At 40.2% G+C, this 11,442-nt stretch overlaps 1 protein-coding gene and 1 pseudogene across 1 annotated transcript in view; one reads left to right on the plus strand and one right to left on the minus strand.

Annotated features, from left to right (window-relative positions):
• Nucleotides 1–252: 252 nt before the first annotated feature.
• LOC102418393 lies at nucleotides 253–3,409 on the minus strand (annotated as a pseudogene).
• A 435-nt stretch (nucleotides 3,410–3,844) lies between these two features.
• The window catches only part of CAPZA2 (capping actin protein of muscle Z-line alpha subunit 2), a 43,866-nt gene continuing 36,268 nt past the window's right edge, over nucleotides 3,845–11,442 (plus strand). Inside the window, exons 1-2 of the mRNA XM_023763798.1 lie at nucleotides 3,845–3,865; nucleotides 5,813–5,876. Of these exons, the coding sequence (XP_023619566.1) occupies nucleotides 3,845–3,865; nucleotides 5,813–5,876 (85 nt within the window). The remainder of the gene's footprint in view (nucleotides 3,866–5,812; nucleotides 5,877–11,442) is intronic.

Below are 11,442 nucleotides of genomic sequence, written 5' to 3' on the forward strand. Positions count from 1 at the left end.
AAGGGAGAGGGATAGAGAGTTAGAAACATCGATGAGAGAGAAACATCGATCAGCTGCCTCTTGCACACTCCCTACTGGGCATGTGCCTGCAACCAAGGTACATGCCCTTGACTGGAATCGAACCTGGGACCTTTGAGTCCTCAGGCTGACGCTCTATCCACTGAGCCAAACTGGTTAGGGCTGCTTTTTATACTTTCATCTCCTCCCTTTTTTTCAGTTGCTCAAGGCTTTTTAAAAATTCTTAAATTTTTGTCAGCTTACTATACTAATAGCTGCTTTGGTGAGGACTCCACTTCCTGCTAAAGAATTAAAGTTTTCTTCATACAGTTTTAAAATCTCCTGGAACTAAAGTTTTACCTTAGTGTTTATAAAAATCTTGCCAATTTACAGTGTCTATCAAAACAATTTGGGGAATTTATGAACACAGGTAGTTGAAATAACATTAATTTTTCCAACAGTTTTTATAAATTAGTGGCAACAATTAATTGGCTACCATAGAAAATTCTCCCACCCTGTTGTTCCTTCATGTTGTAACTGGCAATCATAAAGTTGAAGTAGCACTGCCAGATGCTCATCTCTTCCAGTAACAGACACATCTTAAAGAGCCAACATAGCCTAATCACTTCTACCTGTGCCATTTCACCATGAAGCTTGGCATTGCTGAGAAAGATGCTTTCTGTAGCACTAATGCAAAGAGTGACAGAAATAAGGATTACAAGGCAGAAAGCTATATGTGGAGTTAATGTGCCTCTGGCTTCCTTCCCTCAGAAGTTTTTCAGTCTTACTCAGCAGTGTAGATTTAACCTAAGATTGTACATTTTCAAATTCTGTGGTCCAGGTAACATAGGATAGTAAACACTTGATATGTTGTACTAACTATTCTTTCTGGGGGATCACCCAAGACTGAGAGCAACAATTCAATACCTTATTGATATTTGTCTGGATCATCAATGAATACCATAATAATATCAAGGATTTTGATCATAGCTTCTTATACCAAGTGTGCCTTCTCTTCCATTTAAGTCTGTTGCAACACTGAAAGAAGAAAGACATCGGAACTTGAGAAAAACAAGGCCTCCACAGGATTTAGCGCAAAGCAGTCATCTTTCTGGATATTGTGTCTAATATCTTCCCTCAATGTGATAAAAGTTTGCCTTAATTCAACATGACATGCCAATGCCACCCAACCTGTCAATATTATTTGCTCATCTGGAGGCACTGATTTTTGTCTGTAGGCTCGGGGTACAGGCCTGGTCTGTATGAGAGGCATCCTCTCTGCCTGCAGCACATGAGGAACAATTTGTGGCAGGCAGCATCCCAGCATTAACATAATACTTTTTTCACTGTCTGCTATCTGAGACATCTCTGATCCTAAATGACTGTTTCCTAGCATTTACAAAAAGAAAGTAGTGCTAGTGCTTGGTAGAAAGCAGGAAACAATTTCCTATGAGATTTATCAAAATGAACTTGGTCAAGAAGGTGACATTCTTTCCTACAGAAAAGATATGGGGAATTCTTTTTTAAAATAGTGGAATCAACTTCATCTGAAATTGAAAGATGAATATCCTTGTTTTCCCCTTGACTGAATAATTTAATAATTTACAACTGAATTCTGTCCACGTTTTTTCTGATATTTGTGGGAATTCTGATCTAAAGAAGGTTGAAAGAATCACAGACTACCCTGATGTCATTTTTGAGAAAGTCCATTTCACTTCCGGGTCTTCTAATTTGTTCCATCAAAGACCATTTCTCACTACTTAATAAACTAATTTTATCTTCTAATTTTTGAACTGACAAGGAGTTCTCTATAGGGCAGGGAGTAGAGAAGAGTGGAGAAAGTTTGTCTAAAATTGTGGATGGAATTTATTTTCTTTCACTTTGTTCACATCACAAGATTTTTCCAAGTTATTTTATCATTCAGTAGGGTTGCCAATAAGTCTGGATGTTTTGAAATGTTTAATCTACATTATCTCATAATTAAAAATCCTAATTATTATTTTCATCTGAAAAGGTTATTGATGTAAGCTTGTACTTATTTTTTTATATTTTTCTTTTAATTTCAGAGTGGGGGAGAGAGATAGAAACACCAATGATGAGAGAGCATCATTGATCAGCTTGATGAGAGAGCATCATTGATCAACTGCCTCCTATACACCCACCACCACCCAGGCATGTGCCCTGACCAAGAATTAAACTGTGACCTCCTGGTTCATAGGTCGATGCTCAACCACTGAGCAACACCAGCTGGGCTTGTACTTATTCTTAAACAAAAATTCATTTACTAAAAATTTTAGCACTCTCTTTTCAAAAGGTTTGCTTAGCTTCTGAATTTCAGGATTTGATTTGTAATTTTTTCATTCTTATAAAGGAACTTTGTTTTCCACAGCCTTTGTCAAATAGGTTCAGATTCTTCCCTTTTTTAAATATAATTGTTACCCTAGCCGGTTTGGCTCAGTGGATAGAGCATCTGCTTGCGGTCTGAAGGGTCCCAGGTTCGATTCCAGCCAAGGGCACATGCCTGGGTTGTGGGCTCGATTCCCAGTAGGGGGTGTGCAGGAGGCAGCCAATCAATGATTCCCTCTCACCATTGATGTTTCTATCTCTCTCTCCCTCTCCCTTCCTCTCTGAAATCAATAAAAATATATTTTAAAAAAATAAAATGTAATTGTCAACTTTTCCTATCCTCCCAATTCATTGGAGAATAGGAAACTAGATAAACACACTTTTGTAAATTTATATCTAAAATAAAAACAAAGATCTATGAAGAACTTTCTCATGCCCTTGTAACATTTACACTACACACACACACACACACACACACACACACACACTAGAGGCCCAGTACACGGATTCGTGCGCCAGTTCGGTCCCTCGGCCTGGCCTGCGCCCTCTTGCAATCCGGGACCCCTCGGGATGTCAGAGAGCTGGTTTCGGCCTGATCCCCACAGGCCAGGCCAAGGACCCCACCGTGCCAATCCATGCACCAGGCTCTAGTATGCATATAGATCTTTGGTATCTCTCCCACCCTTCCCCCTTCCCTCTTCCCTCTGAGATTCATCAGTTTGCTCCTCTGTAATTTCACCACATATAAAAGATGGCCAAATCATTCATACACACACACACACACACACACACACACACACAGTAATATGGAAGCCTAAAAGACAAGAGTTCTTGTTTGAGAGATGGAATAAAGTGGTGAGGCTCCAAGTACTGTGCTTATGTGGGATGAGAAAAAGAGTGGATAGGTTGTAGGAGCTAGAAAGTGGCAAAAAGAGTAAAAAGGTGTAATAGCTATTATCTGAGTGCTTATCTGTGTTGAGCACTTTCCTAAAGGTCTTATTTACTGCAAATGAGTTTGCTTGTGGTCATACTGGTGGTGGGCAGTGCTGCCATAGTCTGAATCCATAGTCTTATTTAAAAGTTTATGTTGTTTAACAGTTACAGTTTATAGCTTTCAGATATGGGAAATCCTGACATGTCATGCAGTGAGGGATCGTTAGATAAATGATTTTAAGCAGAAAAAAGCAAACATGATCAGAATTTACATTGAAAAATATCAATCCTAGTGACCAGGTTAGAAAATGAATTTTAGAGAAAGATGTGACTACAGGCAGGGCAGCTATTGTCACAACCTAGGAACAAAGTCACTGAGTCTGAATGGAGTAGAATCAAAGAAAATTGGATTTGAGCAGAAGAGACAGACATCATTGTTCATGTGACTGACTGGGAGAAGGAATTTTATCAAGAACAGAGGGGAGTGGGTTTGGGTGAGAACTGTCTGAGAGGTGTCTTTGAAGCTTTGTAATGGAGATTTCTAATAGATCAATAATAGTTAGAAAAAATGGATCTTAATCTTGAGAAGGTGCGATAGGAGGTGTATAGATTGAAAGCTTTTGTTGTGTGGTGATAATAGAAGCAGAAGCAGTGGAGTTAGATGCATTTACCCAGAGATTTCTTTTGTTCCCTTTCCCATGCTGTGTTGGAAAGCAGTTCTGTGAAAAGCCTTGGACTTCTTTATTCAAATTCCCATTCTGGATCTCTGTGTTCCCTTTCATAAAGTAAGGGTAGTAAACAGCTATCTCAGAATAATTGTACATAATATTTTATATAACAGAGGCAAGGGTTTGAGAAAGTTAAGAAATAATAATATATTTCATTTCCATTAGTTTGCCTATTAAAAATGGAGATTTGTAGAAGTTAAAAAAATTTAAGATTTCTATGCAGATTATTTGTCTTGGCTTACTAGTAGATAAAAACCAGATTTTAATTGTACATTGCCACCATGCAGCTAGGAATCTAGCTTTTACTCCTGCTAAAACTAGTTTTTGAGGTGAGCAGAATCAAGTAGAAAGGGAAGTGATGATTTCCAAGTGAGGGGAAAGGAAGTCAATGTGTGTGAAGTGAATGCTCTGCACCAAAAACTAACATGTAATGTGAAAATGTCTGTGTTTCAGAGCTGTTTTTAAGAATACCGGTTTGGTTTTAGCTGGTTTGACTCAGTGGATAGACTGTCAGCCTGTGGACTGTAGGGTCTGGGTTTGATTCCAATCAAGGGCACATGCCTGGATTGCGGGCTCGATCCCCCAGTAGGCATCCGATCAATGATTCTCTCTCATCATTGATGTTTTTCTCTGTGTTCCTCTGTGAAATCAATAAAATTATATGTGTAATTATATATATATATATATATTTTTTTTTTTTTTTAAAGAAAATTTGGTAGAATTTGCCAGTGAAGCTGTTTGGTTCTTAATGTTTTTCTTTTGGAAGGTTCTTAATTACTGATTTAATTTCCTTGTAATTGGACTGTTCAGATTTTCTGTTTCATTATGATTCCGTCCTGGCAGGTTGTTTTAGAAATTGTCAATTTCTTCTAAGTTGTCTGATTTTTTTGGCTTACAATTGGTGATAGTAATCTGTTATGATCCTTTGTATTTCTGTGGTATCATTTATTTCTCTTTCATTTCTGATTTTGTTTATGTGAGTCATCTCTTTTTTGCTTGGTGAGTCTAACTAAAATAAAAAGTCTTGTCAATTTTGTTTATCTTTTTAAAGAAATAGCTCTTAGTTTTATAGATCTTCTCTATTTTATCTGTATCATTTATTTCTGCTCTAATTTTTGTTATTCTTCTTTGTACTAACTAGGCTTTATTTGTTCTTTTGTAATTTTTTGTAATACAAAGTTAGGTTGTATTGACTTTCATATATTTTATCTGCATTCAGCCTATACATTATGATTATAACTAGAGGCCCAGTGCACAAAATTGTATGCGCGTAGGGTCCCTAGGCTAGCCTGCCATCAGGGCCATCTTCAGCCCCCTCACCAGTCCCCAGTCCCTCCCCACTGCCGCTCACCCCAGTTCCCCATGGTTCCCCGTTGGCCATCCAGTGATTGGAGCCTGTGGGACAGGGGGAGGGACCAAGAGGTCTGCCTTCTGCCTGCTCACCAGTCCCCAGTCCTGCCCCGCAGCCACCCTGGTGCCCCCGTGGTTCCCTGTTGGCCATCCAGCAATCAGAGCCTGTGGTCTGGGGGGAGGTACCGAGAGGTGGTCAATGCACCTCATAGCGACTGGTCGATTGGTTGTTCCGATCATTACACCGTTGGGGTTGCTGGCCTTTTATCATATAGGATAGTAGTAAATGATTAAAACAATAATAAACTTTAGGTGGTTGGGTGAAGAAGTATCACTATCTTTAAATTTTCTTAAGTCATCTTTAATGGAACTTTAAAATAGTATAATTTTGAATTTTTTGTTTTTGTTTTGATAGAGGCCTATGCTATGGGACATTTATATCTTCATTTCTATTTTAGGTGCGTATAGCAGCAAAATTCATCATTCATGCCCCTCCTGGAGAATTTAATGAGGTGTTTAATGGTAAGTGTTTAATTCATAATACTAAGACTTGATATATCAAGTGTTCTTTTTAAAAAGAGTAAATGACATAACCAAAATAATTAAGCTAAGGGGAATATGTAGAAAACTATTTTTTCCATTATAGTGAATATTTTTGTCAATCTGAATTTTGTTATGGCTAGAATATAATGTATCTAAGCTACACATGATAATTATGTTTGAATAAATTAATCCTCTTAAAAGAAAATTTATTTTAAAAGGCAAGAAAATTTTAATTTTAACTATTTTTTGGAATTGGGAAATTCATTTTTGTATTTCTCTTTTAAAAAAATGTTTTTATTGATTTCAGAGAAAGGATGGGAGAGGGAGATAGAAATATCAGTGATGAGAATCATTGATCAGCTGCCTACGAGTGATCAAACCTACAACCCGGGCATATACGCTGACCAGGAATCGAACTTTAAGCTCCTGGTTCATGGGTCAATGCTCAACCACTGAGCCACACTGGCCAGGCCATTTTTTTTTTTTTTGTAAAGAAGAACATACTGGATTAATATGAGAAGCCAAAAAAGGGGGGGAAACATTGTTTCACCATACTTAGAAGATGACAGCACATGTAAAAATAATTTGTTATTTAAATTATATCTCATAAATTAGTTTACAGTATGCCTTTTATAAACCTCACTTTTTTATAATTATTCATCTATAAATAAAAAATTGAAACTATTAAGTTTACAGGAATTCCTGGTTGTTGTAAAAGCTGTCATGATAGCTTCTCTTTAACACTAAGAATCACATGGCTAAAACAACTGCCAGGAATATGGCCTGTAGTGATCTTTTTATAAAACTTTCCTTAAGCAGTTTTAAGAATAACCTACCACAAACATTTTAAATAAGTTATTTCTACCTCATATATATTTGGCCTTCACCATGTCTTAAAATTAATTTACACAGGACTGTTTTATTTCATTTTTTAAACATTCTACCCCACAGTAAACTATTTGAACATGTGTATTAAGAAGTTTAATCAGTTGCCCTGGCCGGATTATGTCAGTGTTGGTCAAGGGGTTCTCTCTGGCCAGACACAGTACTCTGCGCCCCCAGTTCTTGTCTTGCTTGTAGTAATGAATTCAAGCAAGAGAAAACAAATGGCAGCTAAAACAGGAGAGGATTTATTTGTTTTTTTTGTTGTTGTTTTTTTAAATATATTTTATTGATTTTTTTACAGAGAGGAAGGGAGAGGGATAGAGAGTTAGAAACATCGATGAGAGAGAAACATCGATCAGCTGCCTCCTGTACATCTCCTACTGGGGATGTGCCCGCAACCCAGGTACATGCCCTTGACCGGAATCGAACCTGGGGCCTTTCAGTCCGCAGGCCGACGCTCTATCCACTGAGCCAAACCGGTTTCGGCGGAGAGGATTTATTTGTAGGAAAGAAATACACTCAGATAGAACCTGAGTGGGCCACTCAGCTGCCGAAACTGAACTCAGTGCCCCAATATTTGGGGGTTTATGAGATTTATTACTCCTAGGGGGGAATGCCCCTAGCCAAGCAAGTCACCCACTCTCTCATGTCTCAAAAAATGTGCCTTTAAACCATAAGGCTCCTTCATCTAGGTAAGTGGTTCCCAGCGTGGGGCACACGCCCTACAGGGGGGCAATTTGATTTTTAAGGGGGCAATTAGAGAATGAGTTTTTATCAGTGAATTTTTTGCATTTCTTATGGTTCTAGAGGCCACATAGATGGTATATAAATATATCGTGACATATTTATGCATTTCAGTTCTCTATTATATGTTTGAAACTTTACTTGCTATTTTTTTCATATCACTTTATATTATTTTTTTTTAACAATTTCTTAGTGATTTCTTGATACTTCAACTGTCCTTTCGTTCTTTTATTTTTCTCTTTCATGGATGCCTTGTTCTTAGGAAGCTTGTTTAGATGAAGTGAATGGCCTTTTAGGCTTCCTCCACGTGAATAGGAGTTCACTTTTTGAAGAATAAGAATTATATGTCACAGGGGGGCATCAGGATTTTAGAGATGCTTAGTTGGGGCATGGCCAAAAAAAGGTTGGGAACCACTGATTTAAGTGCTATGCTACAGATTAAGCCACATCCTGGAGGGCTCTGAATCTTTCCTGCTCACCTAGGGGTCTGCCTCCTCCATTGTCTATTTGCAATTTGTCACTTCTAACACTTCCTCTAAGCCCCAGATACCTCTCCAAGACTCTTCCTTTCTGTCTGCCTATGCTAAACAGTTAGAGTTTGTTGTCCCGATAAGCTAAGGTTGTTTTTGATCCCCAACCAATGAATACATAAATAGATGGAACAAGTTGATATTTCTCTCTCTGTGTCTTCCTCCTTCCCTCCCTAAAAGTCAATAAATTTAAAAAAAATTAAGAAATTTAATTGGTTGTTTTTATTCATAGTGTAAGACTGATGTTTAACCAGTGTGCTGCAAGAATTTTTAAAACATGCAATACCTATTTAATCAGAGGCAGTAGCTGCTTTTCCCTTAGATTGTCAAATTAAAAAATGACAACAGCCAACACAATAGCCATCCAGTGTGAATAAATCAAAATTATACCTATTTTTATTGTCTGATTGGCAAAAAGTATAACATTTTTTGGTGTGCCTGAGGATTTTAATAATTACTTTGTGCCATGAGATTTAAAAAGTTGAAAATCACTGGTGTAACATGTAATGAAATCTCACCTCAGAAAAAATTAAGTTTGAGAGGCTAAAATTGTAGAAAGTTAAAACTACCCTTTAAAATTCCTTAAATCATTTACAAACTATAATAACACTAGAGGCCCGGTGCATGAAAATTCATGCACTGGAGGGGGGTCCCCCAGCCCGACCTGCCCCCTCTCACAGTCCAGGAGCCCTCAGGGGCGGGAGGTGACCTAGTGATCAGGGGAAGATGACGCCCCATCACACCTCTGCTGCTGCCACTGCCTGAGCAGCGCAAGCCTCGGCCGGCCCTGGTTACCTGAGCGTCGGGTGGCCCTGGGCGGCCGAGCAGCCGCCATCTGAGGCTTGCCTGTGCCTCGGGCCGGCCCTGGGCAGCTGGGGGGCTGAGGGGACTGGGGGACTCCAGAGGCAGGCATGCTGGTGGGGCTGAGGGGACTGGGCGCTGCCATCTTGTGGCTGTGGGCGCCGCCATCTTTGAGGTTGGGGCAGTCAATTAGCATATTTCCTCCTTATTGGCTGTGGGCACTGCCATCTTTGAGGATAGGGCAGTCAATTAGCATATTCCCTCCTTATTGGCTGTGGACACTTCCATCTTTGAGGGCAGGGCAGTCAATTAGCATATTCCCTCCTTATTGGCCGTGGGCGCCGCCATCGCCATCAACAGCGTGAGGGTCAATTAGCATATTCCCTCTTGATTAGATAGGATATGATTTAATATATGCAGTTACATATAGTAATTCTTATGAATTTAAAAATTTAACCACTGAGCTAAAATTAGAGGAAGAATGGCAAGTCTACATTGTAAAAATGAATCTGGAAATTAAAGTAATTCTGCCTTTTAACATAATTATAAAATCTACTAGAGGCTCAGTGCACGGGATTTGTGCACTGGGGATCAGCCCACTGTGGGAGCACCACTCATCCCAGTCAGCTGAGCGGTTGCGGACCCAGCCTCTGAGCAGCTGCTCCCTGGTCCAGCATCTTCTGTGGAGCTGGAGCACTCACCTCTGTCGGGGCCAGGCCCAGGAACAATAGCACTGAGAGGAGGCAGAGTAGTCCTGCAGCGGCCACGAACCCGCCTCCCAACCTTCAGGGTCAGCTCTGTGAGCCCAGTTGCAGCGTTGCGCGGCCTGCAGGCCTCCAGAGGAGGTGGCAGGGAGCGAGGAGGAGGAGCCTGGGACAAGGAGGCGATGATCGCAGTCTGGGTTCTTGCCTGTCGGCCCAGGGTTTGCAGTGGGAGCAACCATTCATCCCGGTCAGCCGAGCTGCGCTCCCACTGTGGTAGCGCACTGACCACCAGGGGGCAGCTCCTGTATTGAGTGTCTGCCCCCTGGTGGTCTGTGCGTGTCATAGCGACTGGTCCACCAGTCATTCTGGTCGTTGCACTGTTTAGTCGCTGGGTTTTTATTATATAGGATAGTAAGTGAATTTAGAAGTTGAAGAAAATTGAAAAGTATTTCTTCTTCCCTTAGGTTTAATTTCTGTTTTAGTATTCAGCCTCTATAAACGAAATATATGTTAATACATTTGATGGTTGGAGCATTAAAAAAGATAGTTTCCTTTCCTGTGGTCCAGAAGTTGGTAGATCTGGTCTGAGACTCTGAAATAGGTACCTTTTTTTTTTTTAATCCATCCATCCACTACCCTATAGTCTCATGTGTAGCTTGGCTTAAAACCACAACCTAATAATCCCTTCTTTAAGAGTAGTATTTTATTCAAATTTTCTATTCCACTTTACTCTCCTTATGATAAGCATGGGCTTTTTTCCCCCCCCCGAATAAAGCTAAGTTGATCAGATAGATTCTGCTTTTAAATTATTTTCCTATTTAAAACTAGTAAAGAGCCCTGGCTGGGTGGTTCAGTTGGTTGGAGCGTTGTCCCATACACCAAAAGGTTGCAGGTTTGATTCCTGGTCAGGGCACATACCTAGGTTGCAGGTTCCATCCCAGTCGGGTGCTTACAGGAGGCAACTGATTAATGTTTCTCTCTCACATGGTTGTTTCTCTCTCTCTCTCCCTTTTCTCTCTTTAAAAATCAATAAACAGCCCTAGCCAGTTTGGCTCAGTGGTTTGAGTGTTGGCAAACTGAAGTCCCTGGTTCGATTCTGGTCAAGGACACGTACCTCAGTTGCAGGTTCTATCCCTGACCCTAGTCAGGGGGTGTGTGGGAGTCAACCAATCGATGTGCCTCTCTTACATAGATATTTCTCTCTGTGTGTCTCTCCCCCTCCCTTCCACTCTCTCTGAAAATCAATGGGAAAAAAATATACTCTGGTGAGGACTAACAAGAATAAATAAATAAGTAAATAAATAAACAAATATTTTAAAAAACGTATCTTTGGGTGATTTTTTTTTTTATTATATTTTTATTTCCCTGACCGGTTTGGCTCAGTGGATAGAGCATCGGCCTGCAGACTGAAGGGTCCCAGGTTCGATTCCAGTCAAGGGCATGTACCTTGGTTGTGGGCATATCCCCAGTAGGGGGTGTGCAGGAGGCAGCTGATCGATGTTTCACTCTCATCAATGTTTCTAACTATCTCTCTCCCTTGATCTCTGTAAAAAAAAAAAATCAATAAAATATATTTAAAATATATAAATATATATCTGTATATTTTTATTGATATCAGAGAGGAAGGAGGAGGGAGATACTGATTTTTAGGGAGAGTGGACCCCGAGGGGTCCAGGATTGCGAGAGGGCAGGTCTCTGGTGACGCACCCCAGAATCGGGCTTCCTCCTCTCTGGTTCTGGGGTGCGTCACCCTAGAACCGCCTCTGCCAAGTCACTGCAGCTCGGCAGCTCCTGCGTTGAGCGTCTGCCCCCTGGTGGTCATTGCGCATCATAGCTACTGGTCCGACAGTCAGATGGTCACTTAGCCTTTTATATATATAC

The sequence above is a fragment of the Myotis lucifugus genome, unplaced genomic scaffold (assembly GCF_000147115.1).
Source record: "Myotis lucifugus unplaced genomic scaffold, Myoluc2.0 scaffold_301, whole genome shotgun sequence".
Taxonomy (NCBI): domain Eukaryota; kingdom Metazoa; phylum Chordata; class Mammalia; order Chiroptera; family Vespertilionidae; genus Myotis; species Myotis lucifugus.